The sequence below is a fragment of the Zonotrichia leucophrys genome, chromosome 3 (genome assembly GCF_028769735.1).
Source record: "Zonotrichia leucophrys gambelii isolate GWCS_2022_RI chromosome 3, RI_Zleu_2.0, whole genome shotgun sequence".
NCBI lineage: Eukaryota > Metazoa > Chordata > Aves > Passeriformes > Passerellidae > Zonotrichia > Zonotrichia leucophrys.
In genome coordinates, this window is record NC_088172.1 from 66809903 (window position 1) to 66827777 (window position 17875).

The window sequence follows — 17875 nt, forward strand, 5'->3', positions numbered from 1 at the left end:
CCTGCACCACCATTTCCAGCTTGCCTGGGTCCCTCACCGTTATGAGGGGCTGGCAAGGCCCCAGGCTGACCCTGCTCTCTGGGGAAGGCCCAGGTCCTCCCAGGCCCAGGTCTTCCTGCTTCTTCAAAGCAAGACCCTGCTTTGTTCTCTTTCTCTGTCCTCCCCATGAGGGAGGATGCTCTTCCCCCAACCACTTCAGGAAGGCTATGGCACACTTTCCCTGACCTCTCCCGGGTCCATCAGCACGTCACTGCTGGTGGGACTATAGCTGTGCTGTGAGGGCCCCAATGAAGGAGGAGTGATGAGGAGGACTCCATTGATATCAGAAGACTAATTAATTACTTTATCATACTATATTATTCTATACATCTAAAACTGAACCTGCCAAGCACTCAACCCTGCACACAACTGCTCTGCACTGCACTCAATCTCATGATTGTCACCCCACAGTCCTGACACACACACGCACTTGGCCCTGATAGGCCAAGGAAAAAAACACCATCTCTTTGGGTAAACAATCTCCATGCTGTATTCCACTTTGGTACAATACAAATTATAAGAATTGTGTTTTCTTTCTCTGATGTTCAGAGAATGTGAAACCCAGAAATATTCTTGGGAAGAATCATGCCTTGCTTTTCTCTGTGAAGAGAAATGTGAGGCTACAGTGGGACAGTGCTCAGTCAGCGACTGTCCCCTGGCTGCTGTCTGGCCCCTGAACCCCACTGGGGTAGTGTTTGGGTTGCTCAGTGGCTGAAGGCCAACGCAGGCATGGCAGTGAGGTGGCAGGAGGTGGGGGATACCCTTTGGAGCTTTGGGAGGTTCTGCCCAAGAGCCGCTGCAGCTGCTTCAGCTCTGAACTTCCCACCCTGGGGCACGCTCCCTCAGGGAGCCCACGATGGACAGACTGTTCAGATGTGACAGATTTTGCATCGGGTAAAAGAATGTTTCATGGCAACACAGGTAGAACAGAACTCTTAGATATGAGGGGATGTTTTCCTTTTCAGTTACAACTTTTATTTGCTGACTTCTCTTCCAGAAAATCATCATTGCTATGTACAGCAAATGCATGCATCTGTATTTACATAATTTTCTATCATATTCTTGCAAAATTGCTATTCAGTTATGATAAATATATGCAATCTTTATCATATCTGGTACTGATATTTAAAAACCTGACACTGGAGTGGAAACAAGGACAGATTGTATCAGCCAAGGCAGTACTAGTTTCATGTGCCCTATTAATGATCTCCTCAAGGGATCTTCATCTCCTGCTTCTGTCTATCTCACTGTCCCACAGTGATTGCAACAGTGGTAAAACTCACTCAATAAGCAGAAAATCCACTGAGGATTTGCTGAAGAGTCAGGCTGAGTAAAACAAATTGCATTTATTATAAATATTCCTATATTCATAGTGAGTCAAATACCACCTCAGTAAAAATTTTGGCTGAATTACATCAGATTCTGCTCTTTTTTTAGACAATAACTTCTAACTAATTTCTGAAACTATATATGTGCATATTTGAGCTGGTAAATGCATTCCTAAGGAATCTTTGCTAGCAGTAGCTAAATACAAAGAAATGCTTCATATTTTGTCACCTATCACATGCCAACAAATTGTGTTGGAATGATTGCAGTTTAATCCAGTTAGTTGCCTTTTAAAAAACAGAGTGTGAATTTCAGCTAGAAAGAGGCAACTTTTCACAGATATATTCATCATGTTATCGGCTTTGTTGGATTCCAGCATCTGAATCCTGTGCCAAACAATGAGAGGAAACTCTAGCAAAGTTTCACTCTCTGCTCAGAATAGCATTGGTCAAAGATTTATAAGACCAAGCACTCAGCTATGTCAGCAGTCCTGAGCCTGTTTGTTTTCATTTTGCAGTTTGCATTCCTTGTCATGCTTTGCTCAAATGCCATCTCTTTGGGTTAGTATTGTCACAATGTGACCTGTCTGCAATATAAGCACAGTGGAGAGCTACACTTCACTAGGATTTCCAGGCAGAAGTAATTAACAGAAACAACATAAATGTAAGAAAAAGCCTAGACATAACCTTATTCATTTACTTATTATTTTGGGGATATTTCAATGTTGTGGGATGGATGAGATGCAATTTTTCCTTACACAATGACAGGGGTTCCTCTTTAAATTTCACTTTCTTTATAATTTCTAGAGGATGTAGTTTAGAAGAGCATTAAGAGAAGTGAATATCTTTAGTTTTACACAGAAGAGTATTATTCCTTTATCTAAATTAATTTCCTGAAAGAATGGTGTAGATCAGTGGATCTCATTTAGAGGCACAGAGAAGCTCAGATGACTTGCTGTCACATGCACAGTGACATTGGTTTGGGTTCCATGGTGAGAAGACTCCTTTAGTCCTAATGTTGTTCAAATTGTATTATATAGTAAAAGATGATCCATTGTCAGTCAGAATTTCACTAGTCTGTCTTGAATGATAAGTATCAGAGTTTGTCCTTGAATTACGTTTATTGTCTTTCTTGTGTCTCTTGCACCATAGGTCCTTCATTAGCTTCACGAAATAACTTCTGAACTTCACTCCAATAAATGCATAGAGCACAGGGTTCACACAGCAGTGTAAAAATGCTATGGCTTCAGTGATGTATTTTGCATAAGCCATTATCTTGTCACTGTCACAAGATTTGTCAATCTTGCCCATGTTGACAGCTGTTATGAGAAGAACAATGTTATAAGGTACTTGGCAAGCTAGGAAAACAGCTACAATTAATACAATCACACGAATTGCTTTGTTTCTTTTGGAATTCTGAGCTTGTTGTAAGGATTTGACAATGAAGGCGTAGCAAAAAAGCATGAATATGAAAGGTATAAAAAATCCAAATGCAACTTGTAGCCATAGCAGCAGCGATTTCAGCGTTGTGCTTTCAGACATTCTGGCAGATCTGTGATCACAAATCTCTTTGGTTTCATTCATGGAGAAGCTGTAACTTTCATTGTACAGAAAAGACGGACTAGAGATTAAAATTGATGATATCCACACTGCCAAACAAATGAGTTTACTATGTGCAAGAGTCCTTGCCCTGAGTTTAAAGGACTTTGTTGCCTGTACGATAGCAATGTACCGGTCCACGCTGATAAAGGCCAAAAGCAGCATGCCACAGCTGAAGTTGATTGCATAGATACCTCTAGTCATTTTGCAAATGAAATCACCAAAAAGCCATTCATCAGCAGCGTAATTCACTGCCCACAGGGGAAGAGTAAGAACAAACAGTATGTCTGCTATGGCCATGTTGAAGAGGTACACATCCGTCATGGACTTGGCTCTTTCATATAAAGCAAAGGTCATCACCACAAAGATGTTGCCAAAGAGGCCGATGATACAAATCAATGAGTATGCAATTGGCAGAAATGCTTTTGTGAAGTTCCTGACTTCCAGCTTAGAACAAGGTGGTGTGATCAGAGACGCATAGTCTGAATAATAGGGGTAATCTGTGGTACGAAGGTCTGTCTGTAGCAAAGGAGAACACCAGTCAACACACAGATGTTTGTCTTTATGGTAGAAACATTATAAATAACTGGCCACACATTCCAATTACAAATGCATTTAACATTACAGACAAGGCTCGTAAGAACTATCTAGGCAATTTCATTAAATCATACTTAAAATACAAATGTGGAAATAATCCTTTTGCATATCCCAAAGGCCCTAATATTTAAATACATTGTGCAGAAAGGACAAATCTGCTGTCACAGAAGACTCTACAGTGTAAAATTCTGAATTCAAATTAGGCGTCTAGTCTTCCTTTACCATCACACAAGGCAAACAGGCTTTTCTAGCATGCTATGCATTTCATACTAATGTAGTTGACTAAATCAACCCCAAAACTGATTACTTCTCTCTACCAGCTAGAGAGGCAGTCTATGATAGCTAGCCTGACATTTACCTTTACCACAAACACCACACCTGTAGTGAAAATCCAATAAACAGTGTGCTTTGACAGTGAACTCTGCTGACAGAAACATCTTTTCAGATTTTCACTCCTGAAAATACAGTGTTTGGATCTGCAGCCTCAAGGAACTGGGTCTTATAGAGTCATTGTTTTATTGCTATACTAACACAGTTTATCAATTAGGTACTTACAAAATTCATTTTGGCAGTACACTTCTCAGAAAAATATGTTGAGAAGGACCTCAAAATATTTTCCCAAGTATTTCTGAAAAGAAAATAAAGTAGATTGGATCAGAAAACCAGCATAAGAAGTCTGAACGAGTAGAAAACAAAACTGGGAATAAAACCTACTCAAAACAGAATCTCATCACTGGAGCATGTTAACAAATCACACATCTTTACAAAATGTGCAGTTGTAGAAAGAGAATAGGTTTTATCAGTATTATTAAGAGCACAGACTTAAGTATTGAATGTTTTTTCATAGGCTAATAGATGACATATGAGAATATGTGACCGCTATTTCACATTAAATTTGCACACAAGAAATTAGAATAAATTAAATTTTACTTTGAGAACTTCTGTATGACAATGGCAATCCATGTATTGAGGGAAATATGGAAAATATAAACAGCACTCCCTTAGTATACTTCATAACAGTAATGCAACATTTTACCCTTTCTCCCAGTCTGACCCTTTATCAGTGTCTCAGCACTTTCAACATATTATTTGTCCTTTTTTATTACACTTATGAAGTAATAGAAGAGCAAAAGAAAAATATCTTCTTATAGTGTAAAGGATAGTACCCAATGTATGAACAGACCAAGTACTCGTATTTTGTCTTTGCTCAGTGCACAGATTTACCGTGCAATGTTCAGTGTGCAGTTCAGACAGCACACTAAGAAAAATATTGGTTTTTTTATCACTGTGATACCTAACTGTTTTACAGATGGGGCTTACTTAATTTGCACAATGCCCTGTTGTGAAGAAGTATTACCACCTTTGTTTAAAAGTGAGAATCTGAGTCATTAGAGTTAAGTATCACTTAAGATGTTCAGTTTGAGACATGTATCCTCCTCAACATCACTTCTAAGAGTACTCAAAATTATGAAGGACTTCAGCTAGGTAAAGGATTAAATCCACTGACTGTTTGCATCCAGGATTAGACTTCTGCAAATCAGATCACAGAGTCTAAAGCCACAGAAAAATAAAATGGGGAACATGCCGTTGGTGACCACACGCGGGACGCTGGGCTTAAATAACTTGTTCCACCTCACACAGGAGCTCATGGGCAGGAGATTTCATTCCTCAGACTCCCCTTGCATGAGTTAAGCCCTTTCCTTCTTTCCACTAGCTGCTGTCTGAGAGCTGCACCTACCAGCAAAGCAGTGTTTAAGCATTAATTTCAGGGACAGGATGACATGAAGTCCCATATTTGTCAAGGCTGTGAAGGCCAGTTTTGTCTAGAGTTTTTCTGCTTTTTTGCTAGCTGTGTCACCAATTGGGAAGAGAACATGGGTCAGCTTTAAGTCTACAAAACCAAAACCTTCTTGTTTGGGAATTACCTAATGTTGAAAACGAGAGAGAGAGAATTTGTAAAAGTGGGGCAGATGAAGTCCAGATACAACGGGGAAATTGGGGAAGGGAAAGGACAGAACACTCTCCAAAAGCATAATGAGGATTACTCATGTGGGGATGCTGGCTTATTAACAGAGGGCTGCAACTGGGTAAAGACCTAAACTATATATGATGTAGCTAAGGCATCACAGCTTATCTGGATTTCCTGCCCTTTAAACAAATCTTTAACTATCTCTCCAGCTTTGTCTGTTGGCTTTTCAAAACTGATTTTTAGAAGCTGCAGGAATATGACAGCCTGAAAGTGGTTGAGCACCTTCTGAAGAAAATCTCAAACAACTTAAAGGTGTCTGTCATAAGTGCAGAGATGTATAGGGCCAGCAGACACGTTATGCAATTAACCAGGGACTGTGGTCCCCTAGGCCATCTTTGCACAATTTTAGTCACTGTCCACTGCTTTACACTTTCTGATTTCATCCAGACACTCATGATCTTGCTTGGTGTTTCTGTTACTCTTTGTACTTGGCAGCTACAGAAATTCTTCAGATGGACAGAATTAAAGGGGTACCTGTCTAGGTTATTATTTTAGAAACTGTTATTTTACTGTTGCAAGAAAAATATCATTCTAAGTGTGTGCCATTCTTGTCTTTTTAAGACCAACATGGTTAAAATATACAAAGAGAGCCTGACAACATATCTTCTATCTACAAGTCACTCTTCATTCCACTTGGACAAAGACACCCTGAAACATGAGCATAACATACAGAAGGAAGGTGACTGGGTGAAGGCATTTAGAAGAAAGGGAGCCATGGGTATAGCCTAGAAGGAGGGCTAAGAAGGGAGCTCTCTTCAGATGATTACTAAGAAAAGGCTCTTTAGTTCGCAGAAGAGCTCAGCAGAGATCGTATGGGGAACAACAAATACTCATTAAAACAGAGATGCATGTCCTCCTGATCCTACAGGAATTCAAAAAGGCAACACCAGCCACACACTTATTCACAAAAGTTTAGTGCAGTAGAAGCTTCCTGAGGATGGCTAGTATGAGAGTTGTAGCAAAGGACTCAAACTGAAATCAGAATTGCAGAGATCAGATTTAGACCTGATTTAAATCTCTTGAGCTGACTTCCTTTTCTGAATTTGAAACAGCATTCGCAGAAGTTGTTAAAAAGATGCACTGGCTGCTGAGGAAGTTGAATCATAGCTCTTATAAACAAAATATCCTTTTCAATTTAAATCTTTCTAACAGTGTTTCAGTAGGCACCTTTATAATTTATAATCTGCATATTTACATCTTCATTTGGCATTAATGTATTAGGTAAATACAAAAATAAATTTTCATATATGTATATATAAAATGGTGTGTCCTAATATTGGTTATGTAATATATATGGGTAGTACATGTCTGTGCATGTGCACCTCAAAACCACCTTTGTTCTGAATATTAAATATGTGAGCCTTGAAGTTTTGGGCTTAGTATGTTTTCACTTTATCAACATCATCACATTTCTTTTCACTATGAAAGCAGTGTGCAAGTATTCAAACATAAGACTAAACCACAATCTTAAGAGCAAATATACTATTTGAATTATACAAACAAAACACAACGAATAAAGACTGACCTGGGGGAAAATACAGAATTCTGAAGAAAAAATGAAGAAAAAAATTCCGTCATTAAGTACTTTTAAGAGTAGTCCATCCTTGTAAGTAGAATCCCATTTACATGTTCAGTTTAACACATTTGCCAGACATATGCGCAGATTACAGATTACCTGTTTTATTTTAGTACTTACCCAATTTGAGAATCGTCTAATGGCCAGGTGAAAGAGGATGTGTGATTCTTTTGACTGCCTCAAGCACATTTACCATCAGCCTCAACAAGTGCACACTCTAATTTAGAAAACAAGAAATAACAGCATTAGTTAAAGGTACAGAGATAAATTGAAAATAACCACCACTTCCTCCTCACAAGCAACAGTTATAACCTGGTTTTTTGTGTAAAGGAAAATGTTGCTGTGCTGAAAAAATTCAAGCTGGAGGCGAATATGTTATTAATTTACTTATTAGCCTACCTATGTAATGATATTATTTTTAAAGTGATCAAGCTAGAATCAGAATCATAATAAGCAGGATGTTAATTGTCATTGTGCTCAGAAATGTCCTGAATGATGACCTGGTTTTGCAAAGGGTGCACTTAATGTCATGCAGATGAGTAGTTTCAAGATCAATAATTTAAATCAACAAGACTGCTTAGAGTAAAACTGTGAAATGAGACAAGTAATAATTACCAAATTGATTAGCAGTTGTTTTAGAAGAAAAAAAAAATCTGTTACATGTCAAGGTGCACACAACCCAACTGTTTGTCCAGATCTGCTACCACAAAATATGCAAATGCAGGTAGATTTGTAAAATGTGGCTGCATTTGCCTGTTTGGCACAAGCATTTGCTGTTCATTTTCATGCTGTTCAAGTCTGTTGCCAAAATTAGTTGGAACGAATTTTAATTTAATTTCATGATTCCTGAATTTTAAAACCTAGAAATGTTTTTTTTCTAGACCTGGGTTTGAACACAACTTTGATATTTGCATTAGCAGGAAGGAGGAAAAAAAATGAAAAAAAGGTAAAAAGGCATGAATCTAGACAGTCTTGTAAGATTCTAAGATATGATTAAATTAATAGAACCCTGGACCTAAAGAAATGCAGGATGACAGATGTTCTGCTCACTCACTTTTTTCCTAAACAGACATAGCGCAGGAGCAGTGGCTCCCTACCAGCTTCAGTTTGGTGCTTCTTTCCACTGACCACACCCAGTGAATGAAACAAAAATACTCTCTGGTGTCAAAAAGAGAAGTACTACATTTAAAGCACCATGTTGTAATGGCTCATAATCATCTAAGCAGGTACATATCATTTTCTCAATTACTCATTTTCACAGGATCCAAGACTTTAGCTATTACCAAATACATGTGTGCATGGAGCAACATGTATAGAGATGTAACATGTACAGAGATACCTGAAATCCCTGAAATGACAGTCCTGTTTTACTGAAATGTGCATGCATATGTGGTGAAAGCATGTTTTGATTGTTATTAATGAACACTAATCTTCACTGTTTGATGCATACAAAGCAAAAAAAGTGTGAAATCTATCTATGATTCAAATAACTTCAGCAGGGTCACTATAAAATTAATTTTGCCTCCTTATCACTGTTTGGACTAAATCACTCCCTGTCATCACAGATCTGGAGCAGGTTGTGATTAAATCACATAATTAACATAGTTAAGTCCTTGAAAATGGTTTTATAAAGTCCAGTAACAAGGAGGAAAGAAGATGTGGGAGTTTCAGTGCAGAGGCAAGTGGTGAAGACAGAAGTCCTTGTGAATCTTTCAAGACATCCTTAAATCACAATAGAGAAGTACTCTTCACTCTTTAGTTATACTTCTATAATTCATAACAATTTTCATCATTAAAACTTCACATGTTTTTAAGCCATCTTTGAACCTTTCCTGAAAGGGGCTTTGACTTCTAACTGAATTTTTGTGCTTGTTTGCCAACTTGTTATTTGCACATCAAATTGTAATAATGGAAATCTTCTAATTAACTTGAGATGAGGCTTGGAAGGAACTTTCCGGACTTTCTTAGAAAGTAAACACAAGCTTCATTTTGAAATCTCCTGTCCCTCAAGTGCTGCAAGGCGCCGTACATTTACTCCTGATAAACTGAGGCGTGTGTACTCTTTGTAGTAACATAGCTACATGTAGCAGCCTCGATCTGTTTACAGAGAACTCAATTTCTGTAAACACGGTCTGAAGAAAACCACAGATTCCTGTTCACAGTCTCTGACAGTTTGAAACAAGGGCTCAAATCCTGTTAAAAGCAGCAAATTCATGCTGACATGTCATTGTGGGATATTTCATTGAAGCATTTCTAGTGTTTCTTTCTCATAACTTAGGGAGCGAAGAGACGGAGCTGAGCAATCTTTGTGCACTGTCTTCATTGCACAAAGACAAATGTAACACATGGCAGTCATTTAACCAGCAGATAACGAGTAACAGAAGTAGAAAATCCCTCTCCATTACAAAACCGTCCATCATGGACTTGGTGATTTGAAATCACCAAGTCCATCATGATTGTAATACATATTCAGACAAGCACTTCTAGTAACAGCTTCCAACGTCTCTCTGAGACAACAACTTACCTTTGGAATACCAAGATCAGCCTGTGAAAAAACTGAATATTATCAACATATTTTCATGGAATGAGAGCCATCAAAATATACATCAGATTTTTAATGCTTAATTAAAGATAAAGCAGAGGCCGATCCTTTACAAAAACTGTTGTTCACCTTGTTCCATAATCAGGTGCTTTCTTATTTAAATGTATCTTGTGCTTTTAGTCTGCAATATATTCAATATCCAGCTCAAATAACAATCTTTCAGAAGGTGAAGCATTCACTGTTTGGTGAATTCCAAATTTACCACAAGGTACCAAGGTAGTCCAACTTACCTTTTCAACACAGTTTCTTTCAACTAGCCAGCCTACTCCACAGGTGCTTTGTGCTTCACCTTCACACTGTGGCAAGTGGAAAGAGTTTGTTCCTTTCAACACAACTATTTGTTAATCTGTGTGTCAGCTGGTTTTGGTTCATATGTTAGAACTCTGAAAGGAAATCTGGTCTCGCTTAGCTAATATGGCAATTGTGGTTTTTCAAATCTCACCACATGTTAGTTTTCTGCCACCAGTAATTAAGGAAAGAAAATATTTAAAGGTAGGGAAAGCTAAGCCATTGTCTGAGTTGTTCCAGAATCCACAAGTTTCTTCTGATGTGACACAGTATGTCATCTATTTTAATTCTAAAAGAAAGGCAGCATGCACACCTATGGTCTTCCATCCTGATTTCATGCTCCTTCAGTTAAATTTAGATCAATCTAATCTAATTTTAAAAACTTAGCTATCAGCTGAAATTTTAGTCTCTTCATTATTCTTTTGGACTATAAAATGTAAACTATCTATTTACCTTCGAGTTGTTTGTGTTACCTATTTAATTTTCTCATCATGACCATCCTACATTGTCAATATATATTTTTTCATCATTAATTCTATCAAAATGTCCTTCTTTTGTTTGCATATAGCTTTTCACTTCTTGTTAAACATTTTTGCTGGTTTTGGTATTTCTGTATTTAGTTTTTTGTTCTCCCTATTTCTTCCTCTTTCTTTGTTCAACTTTTCTAGATTTCTCTTATTCCCATCCCTTGTTGTCTTTATAATTCTCTTCAGCATTATATTTTGCAATTCCCCTCACTTCCTTCCCCTTTGATCATTTTTGTTCCCTTTTTATCTCACTCCCATCTGCTTCCATTATCCCCTTGCCAGATGCAGCCTTCCCCTCACATTCTGAGGTGCCAGTGACTGATATCCATCTCACACTGAGCAGCATCCATCAATGTTTTTATCACTCGGTCACCCTGTCAAGCCAGTCAGGGAAGACAGAGCCCTCCTAAAGGCCTTCTACAGCGTTTTTTCCCCCCACTGGAGCAGCTATGGCTCAGAGATTAAATGGGTGGCATTGTAAAGAAAGCACTTGGGAAGGAGCCTGCACAGTCAGTGCCTAGGGCTCGCCTCCAGCCCCAGGTGTGACTGTGTTTGGCAGGTATCACAACCCATCGCTTTTCTTCCACCAATGCACTCGATACTTATCTTGAAAATGAAGTCAGGATGAAAAAAAAACCTGATGGGAAACAGTTTGCAGGTCGGGGTAAAGATTCAAATGCTGTTTCTTGTCAGACTAAACATGGAATTTCTGAAGGAGGAGCACAGTCATAGTCAGAGCACTCCTCTGCTTCATTGCAGCATCACTTCTTAGAACCAGCTGAGCTCATAGCAGGCCTGAGTTCCAGAAAGAAGCATGAAGAGCAGTAAGTGCATCCTCCTGTTGATAATCACTGACTTCAGAGAAGCTGCTTAAACAGATTTTATTCTATTGGAGAAAGTGTTGATAAACCAAAGTTGTAAATTACAAATTTTCAGTCTGAAATTCAAAAATGCTCATTTATAAAATGCACCAAGATGCACAGCTGAGTTATCATATGCTTGTTTATGTTTTTATCATCTTTTGTAGTCTCAGTTTATCAGTCAGGCTAGGTTTCCCAGCTTTGGACAGACAAAGTAGACTGTGAGTAATGTCATTCCATGGTCTAAGATCTCACAGAGGCTTAGACAGGAAAAGGAATAGAAATCATAAGACAAAGGACCAGCTTTTTCCTATTATCAATCTTAATTTTTCATCAGAATGCTTCTGGGATAGCTAAAGGCATTCTGAAGGAAAATCTGGTTTATTGAAATCATGGGGTTTTCAATTTAAGAAGAAGCTTTTTCTCGATTATGCTGTATTTGGTCTGTTTCTTACTATTCCCTTTTGACTACTTATATTAAAAAGGTCTAAGAACCATTTCTGGTAAAAGCATCTCCCCAGGTTATGCCAGAAGTAATGAAACCTAACAGTGATGAACACAATAACACAATTCCTTGTATTGCCAAGGGTGTATTGAGTGAAGATGCCAGGCACTTTAAATCTCACTTTTTTACCTTTTCAACCCAAAAGAAATTATTTTATAGACCAGAAAATACATTTGTTCCTGAAATCCCAAGAAAGAATGTGTAATGTAAATCACAATCCCTTATTTAAGGGCTTAAGATCATATAATGCTAAAGTGGATGTAAATTTTTTAAAAATTAAGTATATCACCTCAAAGAAGACAAAATATTTCAAAATATTTCCAAATAACTGCCTTCTGAAGTCAATGGTCTACTGAAACAAAATTCTGCTGAATTGTTTACAAAGTTCTAGCAGTATTTACTGCTAGAACTTTGATTCTACAGTAGAGGACAAGTGAATTTCCATGTCAGAAGTGTTACACACATGAGACAAAGATACGAGCAGAGCTAAATATGCAGTTGCTGACATAATTCCTGTGTTTTTGATCCTGTAGTCAGATCATACCCATTGTGTTAGCATTTCTGTATTGCTTCACTCAGTCATTCACTCTCTGTTTCATGTCTCATTGAAATAACTACCAAAGTAGTTTCTCAGAGCCTGTCATCACTCTGTACTCCCAAGCATTTGCTCTTTAACCTGAATATGTTGAATTCGGTGACCTGGTTTCTTTTTAGACTTGTACTTTCTTCATATGACTCTTTTTAGCAAGAGACCCACACCATGGAATGTCCCAATGCCATCTCTCCAGCAGTGGGTGTCACGGCCTGAGTAAGAGCTAAAGAGGGTTTAAAAGTTGTTTATATACCCAATGTTGCAACTGGATGTGCAGTATGGAAGTTTTAAGGCATCTGTGATCCCAGCTCCCACTTAAAGCCACAGATGATGAAATGGAAGAATGAAATTTGAATTTGTGTCTGCACAATATGCAGTCCCTGCATTGTCTGGATACAGATCAATTTCTTTCCTCCTGCGGGGACCAAGTTACAGCATGTGCCTTTCAGCATGTGAGCTGTGATTTTGCTGATTGCAAAGATAAACTGGAGGTGCTGGCTGGCCACTTCAATGAGACAATGACTCCCTCATTTTACATCTATACCACTAACCACACCAATGATCTGAGGCTACCCAGAGAGAAACTGCCACAAGAGATTGCTCTGCAAGGAGGAAAATCTCCTTCCAGGTCTTCTGGACAGGAGGAATTACTGCTCCCATACAGTCCCCACTGAGATGTCACTTGCACAGGCTGGTATAGGAAGGAAGCTGTGTCCTAATCACACATCCTCTCTATGGTCAGATACTAATCAGCGAGACAATCAAACACATTTAAATAATTTTGCTTTTAACAAGTTTTAAATGTTTCAGGCACTTAATTTTCACAGCAGAAGAGCTGCACCGTGATCCCTTTAGAGCATTGAGCATAACTACTTATTTCTGTGTGGATTAGGAGGGAAAGGAAATGCATAGAGCTGTGTTGTGCCAGGCAGATGACAGGGAAAATACTTGCTGACACAGGATCCTCTGCTGTGCGCAGTTGACACATCTGTCTGAATTCATACTGCAGCAGAGAGATAACCTTTCACTTCCCTTCTAAGAGTGGGCAGCTGCTGTTATCAATTGATCTCTAGTATGCATGAAATCACTAGTGGTTAGGGCTTTAATATAGATTTTTCCACTTTGATTTCATAGGTGGTAAAAAAAAAGTAAAAAAAAGAAACAAAGAAGTAAAGGGAGGCACATTACTGAATGTTTCCTCCCAGGAACAACAAATTGGAAACTGCACCTGATTAATTTTGTGCTACATAGAGAATGCAAGCATGTGCTTACATCCATTCCTGAGGGATGATGCATTTTTTCCTTAAATATAATCTAGCATGCACGAAGACAGGAACTTGCCAATGCTGTGGGACAGGTATGTTAGAGAATCAACTAGCACAGCTAAATCTATTGAAATTATACTATTGGGCAACAACCTGGAGAGTGAAGAACAGTTAGCCCAGTTACTCAGGTAGAACTGTCCTGGTGACACCAGGAGCACAAGGGGACAGGTCAGTTCTGTAGGCATTCTGGCACTGATTTGAACTTCAGTGTTGGTTGGTGGGTTGACCCTGGCTGGTTGCCAAGTGCCCATCAAAGCATTTCTATCACTCCCCTTCTCAAATGGGCATGGGAGTAAAAACATAATTAAAGGCTCATGAGACAAAGGCAGGGAGAGATCACTCACTGATTGCTTCACCTGGGCATCTCTAGAGCTGTTATATTCTCTCATATATTCTTATTCTTCTCTTCTTTATCTGCCATTGCTCTTGTGAAGGATTCTCACCCCCCCTTCTTAAATATGTCATCCCAGAGGCTCTGCCACCATTGTTGATAGACTTGGCCTTGACCAGCAATGCAGCTGTCTTGGAGTGTTTGGTATTTGGTCTGTTGGACATGGGAAGCTGTAGCATCCCCCACCCACCTCTGCCAAAACATTGGCACACAAACCAAATATAACCTGGAAAACCAGAAACTTGTTTATGGCTCTTAGCCTTTTCAAGGAAATTTCTTCATCTGCATCAAAACTTCTTAACAGGTTATTTCTTAAGAGTGTATCTTCCTTACTCAGTGCCAGTTCAGGTGTCAGAAACAGTACAGCCCCCCAAAGGATCTATCCGTCTTTCTCCAAGTTAGATTATTTTTGACAACTGCCCAGGCACCTTGCTCATCTCTTCATGGTATTGTCCCTGCTTGTTGCAGGGGGATTGGACTAGATGACCTTTGAAGGCCTCTTCCATGTTCTTTACCGAGGGGGAAAGGTATATGTGTTTGTGAGGACACACTGGAGAAAGCTGGCAACCCATGGTCCTTTCTCCCCAGGATGTTTTGGTTGCCTCCACTGCTGAGATTTTGAAAAGTGAACTAGTATTAACCACGTCCTGCTTCACTTCATCTTCCTCCCAGTTTGTTGGCTAGGCTCGACAGGCATCTAAATTTGCACTGGTCCATCACTCATCCCCAGTGGGCTCTCACTACTCTGAAGCTTTAGTGTTCCAGAAAGCACCACCTGAATGCTAACTGGGACACCCTCACCAGGATCTGCTGCTGCTCCTCATTGCTGCTCTCTGTGGTCCTACACAAACTCTTGGCTCTATCTGCTTCCTCCTACTAAGATGACCATTTGACAGATATGTTTCTTTCTCTTGCCCTCAAAATATTCTTTCTGTTCATGTTCAACTGACCTCACCAGTCTGTGTTTGGAGTAAGGATCACAACTCAGCTGGCAATATTTGGGACAGCATTCTTGTTCTTTCATTACTTCAGAGTCACAATATTCCTTTCGCTATTTCCAAGCTCAGTTTCTTCCAAAACACCTCTCACATGAGCCATTGCTACCTGAAATGCTGAAGTGAGACCTGGGCCAGTTAGTAATTTCCTTCTACCTGCTGTCAGGTGTAGGGGCAGAGGTGCTGCTCCTCTGCACCTTTTGTCCTTTTGTCTCAGGCATACCTGTTCCCTGTTCAATCCAGGGTGCCAGGACTAAGTGTCCTGACTCTCAAGGCACACACCACAAGAACCATTTGCCAGACAACCTTAGTGTCAAATACACAAAACTGGAATCCAAAAAGGCTCCTCAAATCAGTGTTGGTTACATGAGGTTTGTGTGATCTGTTCCTTGACTTCTCAACATTAGTGTGAAGGCACAGGGTCAACACACCCACAGCTAACCACTGCATTTAACACTGCAGAACTGACTCTTCAGCCCCTCCTGGGCCAGGAAAGGCTTCACACTAGTGAGGTGTCTAGGTCTCTGCCTACTTCTAAATGCAAGGATAATCTCAAAGGCGTTTTCCAGTCTGGTTTTAAATAGCATATGGGCCAACATGTCAGCTGCCACAGACACTTTCTCCCGGGCTCTAGCACCTGCCTTTCTCTCCTCATTTCTGTCTCAGTTTGGCAAAACAACAGAAAAGTGTTCATTCTCTTTTTTTTTTTTGTGCTGTGTTATGTTGGTTTGTTTTTGGTGTTTTTAAGTGAGGAATTTTCCCCATGTTTAGCAAACCAACTCTTTCCAGGATCAGGGAAAAGCCAACAGGAGCCAAGACCTCGATCCCAAATATGGTTGGGTCTTGTTTAACTCCTCTCCCTGTGCTTGTGGAACAAGGGTTCTTGTGAGAATTGTCGCTCCTATCTGCAACAAAGAGGGAAGGTCTCACCCACGTGAGTGAAGTTTGTCCACACTAACCCACAGTGACACATGAAAATCTGGAAAGGGTCTCTTAATCCTCACACTGATTGTGGAGAGAAAATGACGTCTTCCTGGCAGGACATGATGTGTCACGTGTGCCAGCCATGCCTGGGTCACCCTGCTGTAGATGGCACAGAGCAGCCCATCCTTCAGGAACACCCTTCAGCCTGTCCAACAGAAAGAGAATTCTGTTACACTGGCATCAAGGCTGGCATTCACTGCCAAACCAGGTCTCTGAGGATATCTTCATCACCCATCCCCGCAGTGGGGTGTGTTTCTCATGTCCAGGTTCACACAGCAGCCTGCTGTCAGCCAGGGTGTGTCCAGGGGGGCTGTTTTCCTTTCTGCTTTTTGACATACACAAGTGTTACATGATGCAAATTATACTTACTGTCTTTTGGGAGGAAGGAGGGAAAATCTGCTTCGCTGTCACCAGGGCTTCAGCCTTCATGGCTGGAAAAGAGAAAGATGCCATTTCACAGCAAATGTAGGCAGCAGGACCAGAGGTGTTCTGCATCAAATGCTGCCAGACCTGTCTGACCAACCTGATCCCCACCACCTGTGGCTTTAGGCTGGCTTGTATCCTTGTCAAATGATCCTTCCTGTTAAAACTTCAGTAGAGCTAAAACAGGCGAGCAGCTTTCACCAATATGGGATTTTTTCTACACTTTTCCCAGTGATTTTATGAGATGAGTACCCTGCCTCAGCTGTGCCAGAGAAAGGGATGGACTCCTACTTGTTGAGCTCAGTCAGAAGGTTCCTGGATATCCCTGAGTGATAGTTTTGTGGTCTCTTAAAGAATCTAATACAAACAAATATAACAAAAATGCTTGCACTGTGATGCCTCACTGAGTTGTATTACTGAAGAAACTATGAAAGAAGCCACACTGTAATTACTAGATTTGTGTCCTCTGCTGTTCAGATGCTACTGCCTGATAACCTTGAGTGACGCCTCAGAATTCTGAAGTTACCTCAGCTCTACAGAAGTGGAACCAATAACAGGATTAATGTCTCAAACCCAAAATTCTTGTTGAGATACAGTATTGCAAACAGTAATTTGTAATTTCCTCATCATCTGAACCAGCCACAAAGTTTCAGTAGTCAGGTAGACATTTCTTAGTGTAAGAGGCTAGTAAGAGTGCAAGAGGGTGAGAGAGAGGCTATGCCAGGAGCTGAAGAGAAGCCCTTGAGCATGAAATGAAGTTCTCAACTGCAGCCACTTTGCCTGGTTAACTGAAATGGAAGGTGAATGTGAAACTGGTCCAGTGTGAGACAAGAGATATATGGAAGAGTCAGTATTTTTCAGTTCTCCCTGAAGGCTTTTTTATGATTTAGAAATAACTTCTCTTTACATTAATTTTCTTTTTCCATCACTGTTGACTGCACAAAGACTGAAAAAGGCAAGACAGAATAATAGACTGGAAAATTTTTGCAAGCAACAGGAGATACATGGTTAAAAGTTATTTTGAGCTTCTGCTGATGAAGATGCCTCCTTATGAAGGTAGCACAAGGCTTTATTTTTTAAAGCTCCCCTGTGATTGTAAGTTAATTTTAAAAGCTGCTGCTTGAATAAAGAAGAAAGGAACTGCTAGAGTCCCATTTTCTATAACCCATGAACTAAGGGTGCTTTTTTTTGGAGAGGGCCTGAGAGAATTTTAAATGG

At 39.8% G+C, this 17875-nt stretch overlaps 1 protein-coding gene across 1 annotated transcript; it reads right to left on the reverse strand.

The window, feature by feature from the left end:
- Window positions 1-2396: 2396 nt before the first annotated feature.
- CCR6 (C-C motif chemokine receptor 6) lies at window positions 2397-10062 on the reverse strand. Its single transcript, XM_064706998.1, has 4 exons — window positions 9998-10062; window positions 7286-7382; window positions 4116-4188; window positions 2397-3482 (listed from the first exon to the last, which is right to left on the reverse strand). Exons 3-4 carry the CDS (start codon window positions 4122-4124, stop codon window positions 2397-2399), a joined length of 1095 nt encoding a protein of 364 aa, XP_064563068.1. The 5' UTR covers window positions 4125-4188; window positions 7286-7382; window positions 9998-10062.
- Between the last annotated feature and the right edge of the window lie 7813 nt (window positions 10063-17875).